We start from the raw sequence: 14,783 nt of genomic DNA, 5'->3' as shown, positions 1-14,783 counted from the left end.
ACACATAAATGAATTGTGTTTGCCAAAAAGTCACTGACAGACAAAAAAAAGTGCAGTATGGTATTCTATTGTGATGCTACTTATGTTTGGGCCAGTTAGACCCCAGAAAGGTCCAACTCCATGTTAGAAAACATAACATAGTTAACAACAACAAAAATCAAAATATACTCATTTGGGATTTGGGAGGTTATTAAAACACCAATTATAGATTCTGAACATACAATTGTCCATTGTATTTAATAGTGTTTTTTACCATAGGTTACTGGTAAAACATCTCATCAGTTACAGAGTAGGTTTATAAGTAATTATTATCAAATTAGAAAAACGTATGGAGCGTCAAGCTTGGTATGTTGTCTGAGTTATTATTGTAAAGTGGTCATTGGGGTTAACGGAATAAACTGCCATTACAACAACGGTTGATCTATCATATTCAGTCTCTGACTCAAACATCCCCAACTCAAGACAAGAAAAACAGGATACTATTCAGATCCAAAACATCAAAACAACAGTGCCACAACAATACGAACCAGACACCCCAGGCTGCAGCTATAATCTGTTTTGCCTATGACTAAGGAAGAGGCTGAGTATGTGTGATGTTTGCGTTCCAACGATACATGTTTGTTCTGTTCATTTGATGGGGCCTTCCTTATGTGGCGGTGACTGGAGTATGACTGAGCCTAATCTTTACCCCTCATCCTTAATCTTATTGCATCAAATCAGGTTTTCTAATCTTCTTTATGAAAGCTTATTCAACTAATCGTTGCACACAGTGACAGTGCAGTGGGTGAGTGAGACATTATGTGCTTGTGACTCAGCAAATCGGGCTGGCGAGGCTGTTTGTATATGAAGGCCAGCCTGAAGAGCCTGAATGAGATTAGATCTTCAAAGCCACAGGCTATTGAGTGAATTTAGACCATCTTTTACACTTAACCTTATTTGATTGTTTGCTCACATTTGAGATCTTAGCACTAACTTGTGTTGCACTAGAGAAGGAAATAAATCAAGAGAGTAAGAATGACGCATCTGTTTTGAGAGGATGCACCCTTAAAGTCACACCCTTATCCTTCCCTAAATAAATAAACCTATAAAGACCAAAATGGGTTCATACCAGGAGACGATGAGAGGGCCCATTTAAAGTCTTGTAAATCAGGATCAGCTGGCCGTTTAATTAACTTGTAAATTAATGCCCCATGCTGTGCAAATTGGAGGGTGATAAATATTCATGTAGTTGCCTAAGAAAAGGGCAAGGACGTATCACAGACACAACCAAATTGGGTTTGTAAGCAGGACAGTTTATGGGACAATGGCCCATCTTATTGGTATTTTATAGACAGCTGATTTGCATTTCTTATGCTTCCTGGGTGATGCGAAAAGAAAGAGTCAATGCCCCCACTCAGTTTCTGTTTATCTCCCAGTATCAGGTCATGGTATTATGCAAGGCCAGCTGTTATGGACTTCAAATGCAGTCTGTTTGTCATTCATCATAGGTTTAAGCAGTTGTAGATGTAAATGTTACTTGAAGCACCACATTCTCAATATAGTCATTCTGCAGCAGTTGTTTGTCATCAGAGGCTGTGAAAGTTCAGATCCAAGCCCCCGTCTGTCATGAGGGAAACCTAATATCAACAGAGAGGGAACCCTCCTCATCCTACTGGGAGATATCTGAGCTTCGGAGCTTTAAGCAGCCTAACATCTATTTATATCAAAATGCCTTCATAGCACTTTAGGCAAGGCAGAGGTAAACACAGTCGCTCAAATTGTCTCAAAGAAAACAACTGCAAAGAGCACAAAATCTACTCATAACTGACCAAATCTGAAAGAAAAAGGTTATTTGAAGGACAGGTCACAAAAGGTTTGCTGGCAAAAGTCAAATCATTGCTTCAGGTGGCATAATTGACCTGCACAGGCCATCGTAATCGACCTTGCTGCTGAGAACAGGGCGGTTTGATGCTGAGCCAGCACTGTGGGATCTAAAGGAAAATGGAGATATAAAGTGGGGCGTGTTGTGCGTGTGTGCGTGTGTGTGTGTGTGTGTGCGTGTGTGTGTGTGTGTGTGTGTGTGTGTGAGGTGGAGGTAGTTTTCAACACGTTATCATCATGGATACATGCAACTATTCATAAGTGGCACAGCAGTGCCTGATTATTGATTACTGTCTACATGTCAGGACACACTGAAGGCCGACAGCCTGTTTTCCCTCTGTTGGGCAGGAAGAGGTGACTTCCTTCCCTTAGGAAGTAGAAAGCTATTGGCTGCCAGTCACACACTCTCATCACCACTGCACCACGGTACCCAGCTGGTTCCCGCATTTCATCATTACGCACTTTGACGCATCAAGATCAGGAGAATTGTATGCGTCATCATGTTTTTTTTTTTATATAACCATATTTGGGTCATTCCTCTGTTTCACTGACAGAGGGAGGTATATTTATTGTAGAATAAGCGTTAACCTACTGTAACCGTAAACATTTTGAGCACATATTGTCATGCTAAATTATAACTGTCGCACCGTCATCGGAAAGCGGACGGTAGCTGAGTTTCATGCGGGAGCTCCAGGCAAACATGAATAAAGCAGTGGGTGACAGCCTTACGCAATAAATCACACACATTACATCAACTCTTCCCCGATTATTGTACTATAGTTTGAACTGGTGATTGTATTCTTGCTGTGCGACGCGCTGGCGATGTTCCATCCTGTCACAGAGCTGCAGTCTCGACTAGGCGATGTTGGGGAGGACTGGAAGGACTCCCTCTACAGACACATATGGTCAGAAGGTTGGGGAAAACATCGCTGGAATAACAATAAACTATATGGGAATAAAACAATATGTATACTTGGTGTAAAATAAAAGACAATATATGTAATACATTACCTGCAAAAGCACAATAAAAACTCGAAGTTAAAAAAGAAAAGTATTCATCATACTTCGCTCATTTACTTTGTACTATATATTTTTTGGGGGGGCTACGAACATTTCGTTTGGTATATTTGCAAACATCACAGTAGTCAAACGGATCACAGGACCAGAGCTGCTATAAATAAAGTCCTGGCTGACTACGCTCAAATGAGTCGGAAGAGGGCAGAGTGATAGTAGGAGGGCTTTTTCCGTCTCTCTCTCACTCCAGCATTCACCCTGTTTCCACCAATAAGCCCAATGAGCCGCGTGCGCACCGCCCACTGTCGGCGTGTGTATTTTTTCTCCGCCTTCCCGTTTTTTCTTTTTTTTTTTACAACAGGACTGGATGTGTAGATCGTCACATGTTGTTTCCCCTCCTCAGCCACGGACACTAGCAGACATGTGTTATTTATTTCTCAGCTGTGGGAGAAGACGCACGCTCGCACAAGCGGCTCTGGAAAGAGAGGATTAAAAACAAAGCGCGTCGTTTCTTTTGCAACTCGAGGAGAGGAAAAGCATTGTGTCTGAAAGCGAAGGACACGAGAATGGCGAGTCCGCCAAACACGGGAGATCAGCCTTCTTTATTGCCCGGTAGTGCGACCGTAAACAACAATATTAAGAAATGCGGATATCTAAAGAAGCAGAAACACGGACACAAGCGCTTTTTCGTTTTAAAAGAGCCGTGCGAAGGTTTACCTGCGCGGCTGGAGTACTACGAGAGCGAGAAGAAATGGAAAAACAAATCGGCCGCGAAGAAGGTTATTCCTCTGGACTGCTGCCTCAATATCAACAAGAGAGCGGACGCCAAACACAAATATCTTATTGCTCTTTATACCAAGGACGAGTATTTCGCCGTGGCGGCGGAACACGAGCAGGAGCAGGAGAGCTGGTACCGGGTGCTGGTGGATTTAATGGCAGAGGGGAAAGTCTACGACGGCTCCGCGTCCAACTCTGCGTCCTCGCTGGTTGGCTTCGACGAAGAGAGCTACGGTGTAATAACGCCGGTTACCGCCGCCTACAAAGAGATGTGGCAAGTGAATCTGAAATCCAAAGGCTTGGGGCAAAGCAGACATTTGATCGGGGTGTACCGGCTCTGTCTCTCCAGCCGGACTATCAGCTTCGTCAAGCTGAACTCGGAGGTCGCCTCCGTCATTTTACAGCTGATGAACATCCGGAGGTGCGGCCATTCTGACAGCTTTTTCTTCATCGAGGTTGGTCGATCTGCAGCCACGGGTCCGGGGGAGTTTTGGATGCAGGCTGATGACTCTGTGGTGGCGCAGAATATCCACGAAACTATCTTGGAGGCGATGAAAGCCATGAAGGAGCTGTCGGAATTCCGTCCGCGCAGCAAAAGCCAGTCATCTGGGACAAACCCCATCTCTGTTCCCAAACGGAGGCACCTGCACCATCTTCCCCCCAGCCAGACCGGGCTCCCCCGGCGGTCTCGCACTGACAGCATGGCCATGACCTCTCCTGTGAGCAAATTTTCCTCCTGTCGAATACGCACAGCCAGCGAGGGCGATGGCACCATGGCACGTCCCATGTCAGTGACTGGCAGCCCTCTAAGCCCAGGGGTTCACAGGACCCTCCTGACCAGATCTCACACCATTTCAATGCGCCCTTGTCGGACATTTGAATCTTCTTCCCTCCAGCACAGTAAGTCCATGTCTATGCCCCTATCTGCTACCCCACCCCTAGCCACCCCGAGCCTGGGGAATCTCTCCTCCTGCCCAGACAGCAGTGCTCCTCGCCCCTCCAGCTGCAGTGCCTCCTTCTCAGGCTCCCCGAGTGATGCCGGTTTCATATCATGTGAGGAGTATGGCTCTAGCCCCGCAGACGCACGGGACCCGAGATCACTGCTCACCCTACGTAGCAACACTCCCGAGTCTCTCAAAACTGATACTCCACCCTCTCAGGACGGCAGTGGGCTTGAGGGCTACATGGTGATGGAGAGGCAGAATGGTTTCCGCCGGGTCCCAGAGCTGGACAAGGTTTACCGAAAGCGAACATACTCGCTTACTACCCCCCGCCAGCAAAGAGGTCCCCCCCAAGAGTCTTCAGCCTCTCTGGATGAGTATACTCTTATGAGGGCCACTTACAACAGTGGAAGCCAGTCTTCTCGGAGGTGTCACACTGCCTCCCCTAAGGGCATCTATCCTGAGGATTACAGGGATGTTCAGATCAGCGTTAGCGGTCTCCAAGGTGACAGTGGCTATATGCCCATGATGCCAGGTGTAACACAACAGACACCATGGTCCAAGCATGACCTCTATATGCCCATGAGCCCCATGTGTGTTTCTGCGCCGAAGCAGATCATCAACCCCCGTTCACACTCTTCAGCGGGGCTGGCCCCACACACAGACTCCCCTGGAAGTGTTTCTCTGGAGGACAGTGGCTATATGCGGATGTGGTGTGGAACCAAGATGTCGGTGGAGAGCACTGATGGGAAGCTCACCAATGGAGAGTACTTGAACATGTCTCCTGTTGACCAGCTGGTGTCTCTCACACCCCCAGACTATATCCTCAGTCCTCCAGGCGGAGATCCCCACCCCCAGCAGCATCACAAACAGCCTTATTCTTACAGTTCTTTACCACGCTCACTTAAAGGCCAGTTGCAGCGCAATGGGTCCTCAGACAAAGACCAGTATGTGGTGATGTGTTTACAGAGACAGCGGATAGAAGAGGAGTCCAACTATTGTCCTGTCACTCCAGCAGACTCTGTCGCCAGCAGCTCGCCGGGGGCACCAAGCAGCCACTCCCCTGCCCCGTCTCCTCTCAGAGCGGCTCAGGCAGATGGAGGTCTGCTACACCGGAGTCGTATGTGCCGGCCCACCCGCCTGGCTCTGGAATCCCTCAGAACACTACCGTGTATGAGCGAACACCCGCTTCCCTCAGAGCCACGCAGCCCTGGAGAGTACATAAACATAGACTATAGTAGTCCAACTTCCAACCTGCTTGCATCCACAGTGTCAGCAATCTCCGAGTCCTCTGTGAGTTTAATGTGTGCAGAGAGGGGATTGCTTCCCCTCTCAGACTATGCTAATATTGACTTCAGTTCCCCGGGTCACCTTGATTCACACCAACTTAAGGGTTCCCTCCCTGCAGGGTGCCTAAACCACACGCCTGAAGTCTTGACTTGCCCTAGTCTGGTGAACGCCCAAGGAGAAGAGAAAAAAAGCACAGAGAGACAGGCCGAGGAGAGGGGGATAGTAGAGGAATATCCTCTCCAACAGCAGGTGAGCCTGGTGTGTCAGCCTGCTCCAGTCAAGGATGACTACACTGAGATGACTTTCAGTCCAGCTGCCCCTCTACCTGCTCCCTGCACCACTGATGATACTCCCCTCCCCACCAGCCCCACTGCCTGTGTCCAGAGACTCAGCCTCGAGAGCAGCATTGTGAATGGGGTGCCCCCTGTGAAAGTGGACTTATTCCTCCTGGGGGGTCCTTCGTTATCTGTTACCCTTGTGGATCCACACGGAGGGGCCAAAGTGATCCGGGCTGACCCTCAGGGGCGTCGGCGGCACAGTTCTGAGACCTTCTCCTCCACCACCACTGTCACACCTGTGTGCCCATCTTTTGCTCATGACACCAAACGGCACAGCTCTGCCTCTGTGGAGAACGTATCCCACGCGGTTTGCAGCTCTGAGGGGTCTGACGAGGACTACGGCAGCAACAGCCCCATGTGCAGGGAGATGTCTGCCGGTTATCAAAATGGACTGAACTACATTGCCTTAAACTTGATGGAGGGAAACCTTGGAGGATGCGGGTTAGGGGGCTGTGATGGACTCCTGAGGTTCAAGACGACAGCCTGTGGCTGCAAGGGGGGCATGAACGGTTTCAACACGAGCCCCTACGCCAGCATGGGATTCAAGGAGACAGCCACTGCTGTGAAAGGTGAGTGTTTCCACATATGCCACACAAACTCATTCATGAAGGGAGTGTGGAGGCTTTGGAGTAGGATAGAGATCCGCCTCAGGGCTACTCTTCTCTGCACAGATAGGCTACTCGTTGCTAAGCATATCTGATATATATATATATATATATATATATATATATATAGATATAGATATAGATATAGATATATATATATATATATATATATATATATATATATCTATATATAGATATATATATTTGAACATTGCCCTTTTTATATTAGCCTAATTATCACACTTCTTACTGCTGTTCAAAGTAGAGGGAAACTGACCAATAGTATTATATTGTGTTATGTAAAGGTTAATACAATGATCGTGACGCCTGTTTTACATTCAGTGTTTAGGTACATGCATGTTGTGTGTTAAACAGCATAATTCAGTCTGAAAGGCTACGGGAGCAGATTGAAGTAAAGTAGTTTTGAACATTGCTGTTGGGTGTAGGCTGCGATGTTTTGATAGGATTAGTCACATACTCGTCACACCCATGACACATTGACGAATCTCAAGGCTGTTCCACACTGTTTGCATGGTCTTTGATCCATGTCAACCTGCATGGATATCAGAGATATTAGAGCAGAAGCACCGGAAAGCAAGGACGCATGCTTCCAAATAAAAGCTCATTTCTTTCAAGAGAAACAGCAACTGTATTTCAATTCAGGATTCACTTGACTTTTATTTTGCAACCATTTTATTTTGAAAGCTACGGCCGGACTTGTTATACTTTATCCTGGCTCGCTTGATGCTGCTGTTGTGTGTTTGTGTGAATGGTCTGCTCTGCTCTCCCCTCAGTGACGCAGTTTTATTCCACGTCAGTATTTTTAAAAAAAATAGTCTGATCTGGTGACGCATGCAGCACTACACATGATGTGCACATGGGAGTAGCTAAATAAGGCAGAGAATAGGCTACGTCTTTATTTTTCATTTTATAATCGTGAATTGCAGCTTTTATAAGGCTTGTACATGTCCGAATAAGCCATGCGATCCTTATAATGAGGTGTCTTTGTGGGAAGGAATAGTTGTTGCCTTTCCCATCATTGATCGTTCACTGTGGCTTTTCAGGCATCTCTAGCTGGGAGGGATTATTTTCAGGGACATGTCAGACGTTGCTGTTGTTCGAACAGAAAATACACAGTGCCGGGATCATCGTGAGTCAGAAGGGCAGTGTTCTCGATGGTGAAATACAAGAGTTTAATTGCTGTTTGTGGTTTCACAACCAAGTTGTCCCGCTTTGTCTCTGTCTCCGTTGGCTCTCATGCTCTCAGCCAGCGTGGGGCTTGGTGCAAGTCATCGTGTTCCCCAGAAAAACAAGTGAGTCAGTTGTTTATCAATTGTCAGGTACTGGGTTTCAGGAATGGAATGCGGGCAGTGTGCAAAGGTTGCTGGGAGAGGTGAATGCTCCCTTGTTTTTCTAACCTGGTGGGATGGACTCAGAGAGGAGGGCGGGGGTTTAGAGGATTCTTTTTTTTCTTTTTATTACTGTGAGCAACTTCACAAACACCCTGAAGAAAACGTTTCACACAGGAAAGGGGCACTCACTAATGTTTTGTATAAACACATATGACTTGTACCTGACTCTGTGAACCCTCACACTTATTGTCCAATCACTTCATTGGGTCCAGTTACAAGACTCAAATATTCAATCTTTGTACCACAATGGAGACGTTTCTCCAAGGTTACAAGAGCAGGGGAGGAGGAAAGAGGGAGCTAGGAACAATGGTGAAAGATGCATGACTTGTTTTGTTTTTCATGTACAACAAAGTAGACAATTGAGCTGTCGGGAGGGGGTGAGAGTGAGGGGGAGGAGTAAGAAGGAAAGAAAGAAAAGAAACGCAGAAAGCGATAAAGATCAGTGTCATTCCGGTACGAGTTGGCCGTTGCTACTGTGTTTCGGTCACATAAGCCCTCACTAACAAACTAATATCCTTGTGCATAATAGTGAATGACTCTGCTCTTTGATCAAGGATTTGACCAGTGTGGCATGTCATTGATACTCTCATCAAAACACAAATACACTTCTGTTGCTCGTGTGTGAGAGGAAAAAGAGGGCATGACTTGTTTACTACAGGATGGCAGGCTCTACCACATTCTCTTGTTATCACTGACTGAACTAGTTCATGCAGTACATCAATTTGAAACGGGAACATTAGGAAGTCACATCCCCTGTTCTTATTTGACATCAGAAGTTAATGGGGAGAGATGGAGAGGAAAGGGACACATTGCTCCTCAGCAGATTCTATCTGTCTGTATATGGAGCTTTTTATATGGCTCAGTGAGGAATAGTTGAGTCCCTTAGTTGAGAGGTTACACTGCTGTTGTTTTGGTTTTGGCCCTGACATGACTGGCTGGAAGGGACAGGAGGGGGCTGTTTAGCTTTCAGTGCACGCCTTCTGGCCCCATCGACAATGTCAGTTACTTGACCTTTGAACTAGCGCTGTGTGTGAGAGACTCTGAGCGGGGGGAAGGATTTTGCCATAAGGACATGTCCAGAAAACCACACACCGCCAAACCCAAACCAGGAGGCGCGTGCATATTATATCATATCTTACTCCCATTCTCTGGCTGTCCTCATCGCACCTCTCCTTTTTGGAGTAAATCTCTCATGCCACTTCTCTTTTCTCCATTAAAGCTGCTTTATCATCCTCCTATCGTCTACTTTTCCCACTTTGGTCCTCGTCTGTCTAATGTATCTCTCTCTGGCTCAGCGGTGCAGACAGGGGAGAGAATCACACACTCCATGCCTTTCATTTGTGGGTCCAGATTGCCTCATCCACACCCAAACACACAGTCATTCCCACTTTGTCTGTGTGTTTTCCTCTCCTGTATGCGCACATATGCACAGCCATCAGCAGATGGTGAAGAGGTGGGGGGGGGGGGGGGGTCAGGGGTTTTGCACCTGCCCTCCCAAGCAGTGCTCACTGGTTATCAGGCCCTTCAGAGGAGAGTGACAATACGCTAATGACTGGCCACCATCTGCCACAACAACAACAGGGAGAAGGTGGGGGTGTGGCAAGGCAGCTTCAAGAAGCCCCCCCTCCCCCCCCCCTCTTCAGACACACACCTTCTCCACACTTGTGTTTTTCCTGTTGTTATCTGACCTCCGTGGACATTGGCTTTTCACACTAGAGGCCATAGAGGAGTGTCTAACGATGCATTAAACAATTAGCTAATCATATCTGATCAGAGCCACTAACAAGACTCTCACTCCTCTTGCTGCTTGGTTTAACAACAATAACACACAATTAATATCCAACTTCCAACGAGAAGGATTGATGAGCAGCGTTTCAAGCTTATTGCTCTTTTTTGTTCCAGCTTCACTAATATTTATTGGTTGGTTTATATCTTTTTTTTTTTTTTTTTTGACTGTTGGATTGATCATGATTTGAAAATGCAATTTTTGGTTCTGGTAAATTATAAATAAATACTAATAGTTGCAGCCCACAAAATGTCTTTTGTTGTGAATCAGGAGCTGGCTGATTTAAAAAAAATATATATACATATTAAAATAAAAAAAATGTATGCAAGAGGGAACCGAAGAAACATGTTTATCTTTCAGGTTTGATAGAAAAGCATATGCATGCAGGGAGTTTGTTCATTAATCATCAACAAATATACAGTTAATAATGTTTCTAGTTAAATAAGATGGTAAGGTTTTATTTGTGCAGGGCATTAGCCTATTTTAACAGACGATTAAGAACGATTACCTTGATAATTTGATTGCAGACTTCATTTTCAGGAACATTCTGTCTTTGTCCTCACCTGGTCGGTACACCCCTCCCCCACAGGTGCACACACACACACACACACACACACACACACACACACACACACACACACACACACACACACACACACACAAGCGCTCCGTCTGATACATAGCTATTTGAATAGGATGGGATGTTCCAGTCCTAGAGGGGGAAAAAAAGTAAAACATCCATATCCTCAATTTAGCTTAGCATTAAGAAGGATTGCATTCACTTCAGGATTAGACATTGTTGAGTAGCTTGTTTTGTTGAGATGGATGAGGAGGAGATAGAGTGTCTGTGTGTGATATGAGTGCACGTGTCATATAGTACTTACAAACAACAGGTCGACTGGCTTCAGGCCGATTTAAGTTTTTCATTCATGAATAGTCCAGCACATCATAAACTCTTTTCTATCTCTCTGGACCCTGATACTGTAGTAATCTTTCTCCATAGAGGTGTATTATATAGTTAATCTCAGGATTAGCTCTCAACTAGGTGGATTTGCCACTTTTCTTGCTCATGATGACAGTATATTGAAAATCTTTGGGTTTTACCTCGTTGGTCTGACTAAACTTGGTTTATTTCACCATTTACTGACTTTGTATAGACCAAATCATTTTGTAATTAATCCATAAAAAATGTAAATAACCAGTTGTCGGGTGAAACCCTTCGTTCTTCAGCATTTTATTCTGAGAGGAAAGCCAAGCTATCGTTTAAAAAGAGATAGGATTGAAATGATTATTTGAAAAGAGTCAGCAGGATAACAGCGTTAACAGTGGTTGTTGTTTTTGTTTTGCTGGTTCAGACAGAGGCGTGGGAGGTCAGAGGTGAAGAGTCCGTCAGTGTTGGTTCGTAGGAGCGCTGCTGTAGATCAGGGAGGAGCCAGCAGGGCTGGAATGTAAACAAAGCACATCTGAGCCTGCTGATCTGTAGGAGGAGGCCTGCTCGTAACAGCCGTTTTGTAGCTCCTTTTCTCCTTACAGCTGATGATCCGCCTCCTTTGTTGCTGTTCAGAAATACAGTTGGAGACGTTTCCCCATAAGCTCATTTACAACACGGAACTACTCGAGCAGGTGATGCAACAGCAGACATGGGGACGTGTTTACTCTGCCTCTGAAGCACCAGAGAGGCTGCTAATATGTGTGTGTGTGTGTGTGTGTGTGTGTGTGTGTGTGTGTGTGTGTGTGCGCGCGCGCGCCTAGTCCTCACTGGAGCATGGCTAAATTTAGCCTGTGAGATCTAAATAAATAATGAAGAGTGTGTGTGTGTGTGTGTGTGTGTGTGTGTGTGTGTGTGTGTGTGTGTGTGTGTTTTGGGATAGGGGGCACAGACGTACATTGTAGGGAGGAGCGGAGGGGTGTGTGTGTGCATATGCTCCAAAAAGAGGAGGGCTAGGAGCCATTGGGTTCATTTCCCCACTGGACCACTGCTTCCTTCTATCACCCACCCCCAAATCTCTCTGCCCGCCCACAGTTTTCTCCAATGAGCATGTGTTTGAATAGCAGTGTGTGTGGGGAGCCTCCATACGGCACATTGTCTTGTTGCGTGTTCATACAATAGTAATGATAATGTTTATATGTACATGGCTACACCTGGTTGCTAGTCTAAGCCATCGGTGATTTAATTATCTTTGCCGGCACATCGCAGTCTTCCTCTCTAGCCTGATGCCTGGCCCAGCTCCTCCAGAAACACACACACACACACACACGCAGATTGTTATGGACCGGCGGTCCCATGACCTCACTGCATTCCCAGTCCTCTCTGTCAGGTTGAATCTCTTACTGTGGTTTTTCCAACATTACCAACACCAGTAGTGTTTTCTATTTCTGAATGGAGAGAAAGAGTTAAGCCAGCACGGGTAGCCTCAGGAGGAAAATCAACTATTTTATCTTTCAAATTAACTCTGTGGTTCCATATTTTGCACATCAGATATCTCTGAGGATCTGTTGAAACACACCATCCTATTCAGTGTGTTTTCCCTCACTGTGACGTTTTAGACCTCAGTAAGTGTTGTGTGAAGTGTCTATAAAGCCTAAGTATTGACAGCAGCCTCTGATTTTCTGTATAGGCCAAAGACAAACTGTGTGTGTGTGTGTGTGTGTGTGTCAGCATCAGCATCAGCCAAGACTTCCGCTCTCATTTGATAGCTCTGCATGCAATTGAAACCTCACAAACAAGTACAACGGGGCAAGGGTCGGCACAGCTTTCCACTGGGAAAAACGTGACACTGAGAACCCAGGGTTTATAGTATGTGAAAGCACACAGCCGTGCTGTGTGTGGGAGCGAACCTGGCATTATTTTGTTTATTTCACTTCAGTAGGTATGCAATCAAGAATTCGTGTGTGTGTGTGTGTGTGTGTGTGTGTGTGTGTGTGTGTGTGTGTGTGTGTGTGTGTGTGTGTGTGCGTGTGCGCGTGCGTGCGTGCGCGTGCGCGGGGTGTTGTTGCTGTATCTTTTGCCGTCATTGGAGACTGCCCTGTGTCAGCTGCAGTGCTAAATGCCACTCTGTTTTTCCCTTGCCGTGAAAGCACCTGCCACTTCAGCGTCTACCAGCTGAGACACACGCACACGCGCACACAAAGGCAAGCTGCTTGAAGAGCACTTTTTCCTTACTTGGTAACAGAGTGGGGGTTTCCATTTGAACCTCCCCCCCTTGTCTCTATTGCTCAATAATAAATCACATATACTGTATGTACTCACACTTAAATCAAGGTTCTGAAGGGAGTATTAGTCTTAACAAATCTCATTCAGTTAGATTAAACTTCATGTCTGTAAATCACATGACAAGAAACTCACTTGTGTTTTTGTTTTCTTCTTCTTTCAGAATGAAGGCTGCCCCCCTCCTCCATCTTTTTCCAGAACGTAGGATTTCACTGCAGCCGAGTGATGGGGTCGCCGCAGCGACAGCTGGACCATGCGCTGCAGTCGATGTCCCTTGACCTCTTCCGTCTTTGAGGGTCACGGGGATGGCCATCGCCATGGCAACAAGGACACTTGACCCTTGTCCCAAATTTTCCCTCCGCTTTTCTTGGCACCAAAACATTCAGGCACCAATGCTAGTGTTGTACTAGATTACTTAACAAATAACAATAACTTAAACAGACTATTAACTATAGATAGGTTACTATGGTTACTATTTATCTCTGTGGATAGGCCTGCAAAATGATTCTGCAGTATAATGTTATTTTACTTATTATTATTGTTATTATTACCATTCATACACTTTCAACTGGTCTTTTGGCTTCAGCCAATACGTACCAGACCCTTCACCTGAAAACCTGTGAACCAAACCTGGAGAGCAAAGTGTGCACACACATACACGCAAAAAAAAATCATGCATACAGATTACATATAATTATTTATTTATTTATCTGGTATGTATGCATTTAATGAAGTGTGTGTGCACATGTGTGTGATAATTTATATACAGATTGTACTGCAAAAAGAACTGGCATTTATCAACATAAAAAATCCAAGTTAACATTTTGCTAAAAAAAAAATTTAAAAAAAAAACTACCTCAGCAAAACCCAGGTTAGTACCAATTCACACAACAGAAATATATGAAATATTTATTTTCAGAGGTGTGTTTTTTTTTTTTTTTTTTTTTTAATAATATATATATCACCAATCCAAAGCCTTACTCAAGCCATCAGCCCCAATCTGATGGACCTTTTAAGTTTGGACCTATAAACACGCAGTATATCAAAGAATGAAACGATCATTTTATAGACTGAATGTCCATCAGAGCCGAATGAGAGAAAGCCTCTCTGAGATTAGGTTCTTTCTCTCCCCATCTTACATTTATGACAGGATTATGTATTAAATATCCAGAGTAATATATTTATTAATATGTCTGAAATGGAGGATCCATACACTAACAGAATACCCAGAGGACTTTAGAGGAATACTTGACATTGCATTGTGTAACCCATGCATGCATGTCTCGCATATCCAAACATTGCAGCATGAACCAGGTCCAACTGGACCTGACCACCAGATCTGTGGCCTGTCTGAGCCCAAGTCTCAGCACCTTTATACACTTTGCCTACTCAGCCACTGTTCACCTGTGATATCCTGCAAACCCACAACAGCCTGCAGGAAGTTATGACCTGACAGGTAAAGGGACGGGGACATGAATGTTTGAAGTTATTTATACAAAGTAACTTGACAGCTCAGAATCTTAAGTTTTCTCACCTGATGCCTCATTGC

The 14,783-nt window shown here is 45.2% G+C and overlaps 1 protein-coding gene across 1 annotated transcript; it reads left to right on the top strand.

Annotated features, from left to right (window-relative positions):
- Nucleotides 1–3,440: 3,440 nt before the first annotated feature.
- irs2b (insulin receptor substrate 2b) lies at nt 3,441–14,095 on the top strand (the record flags this gene model as incomplete). Its single annotated transcript, XM_079231043.1, has 2 exons — nt 3,441–6,789; nt 13,398–14,095. The coding sequence occupies 2 exons, from the start codon at nt 3,441–3,443 to the stop codon at nt 13,400–13,402; spliced, it is 3,354 nt and encodes a 1,117-aa protein (XP_079087169.1). The 3' UTR covers nt 13,403–14,095.
- Between the last annotated feature and the right edge of the window lie 688 nt (nt 14,096–14,783).

Source organism: Taurulus bubalis (assembly GCF_910589615.1).
Source record: "Taurulus bubalis genome assembly, chromosome: 15".
Classification (NCBI taxonomy): domain Eukaryota; kingdom Metazoa; phylum Chordata; class Actinopteri; order Perciformes; family Cottidae; genus Taurulus; species Taurulus bubalis.
The sequence above is the reverse complement of the archived record's forward strand: the minus strand, read 5'-3'. Positions and strand labels throughout refer to the sequence as shown.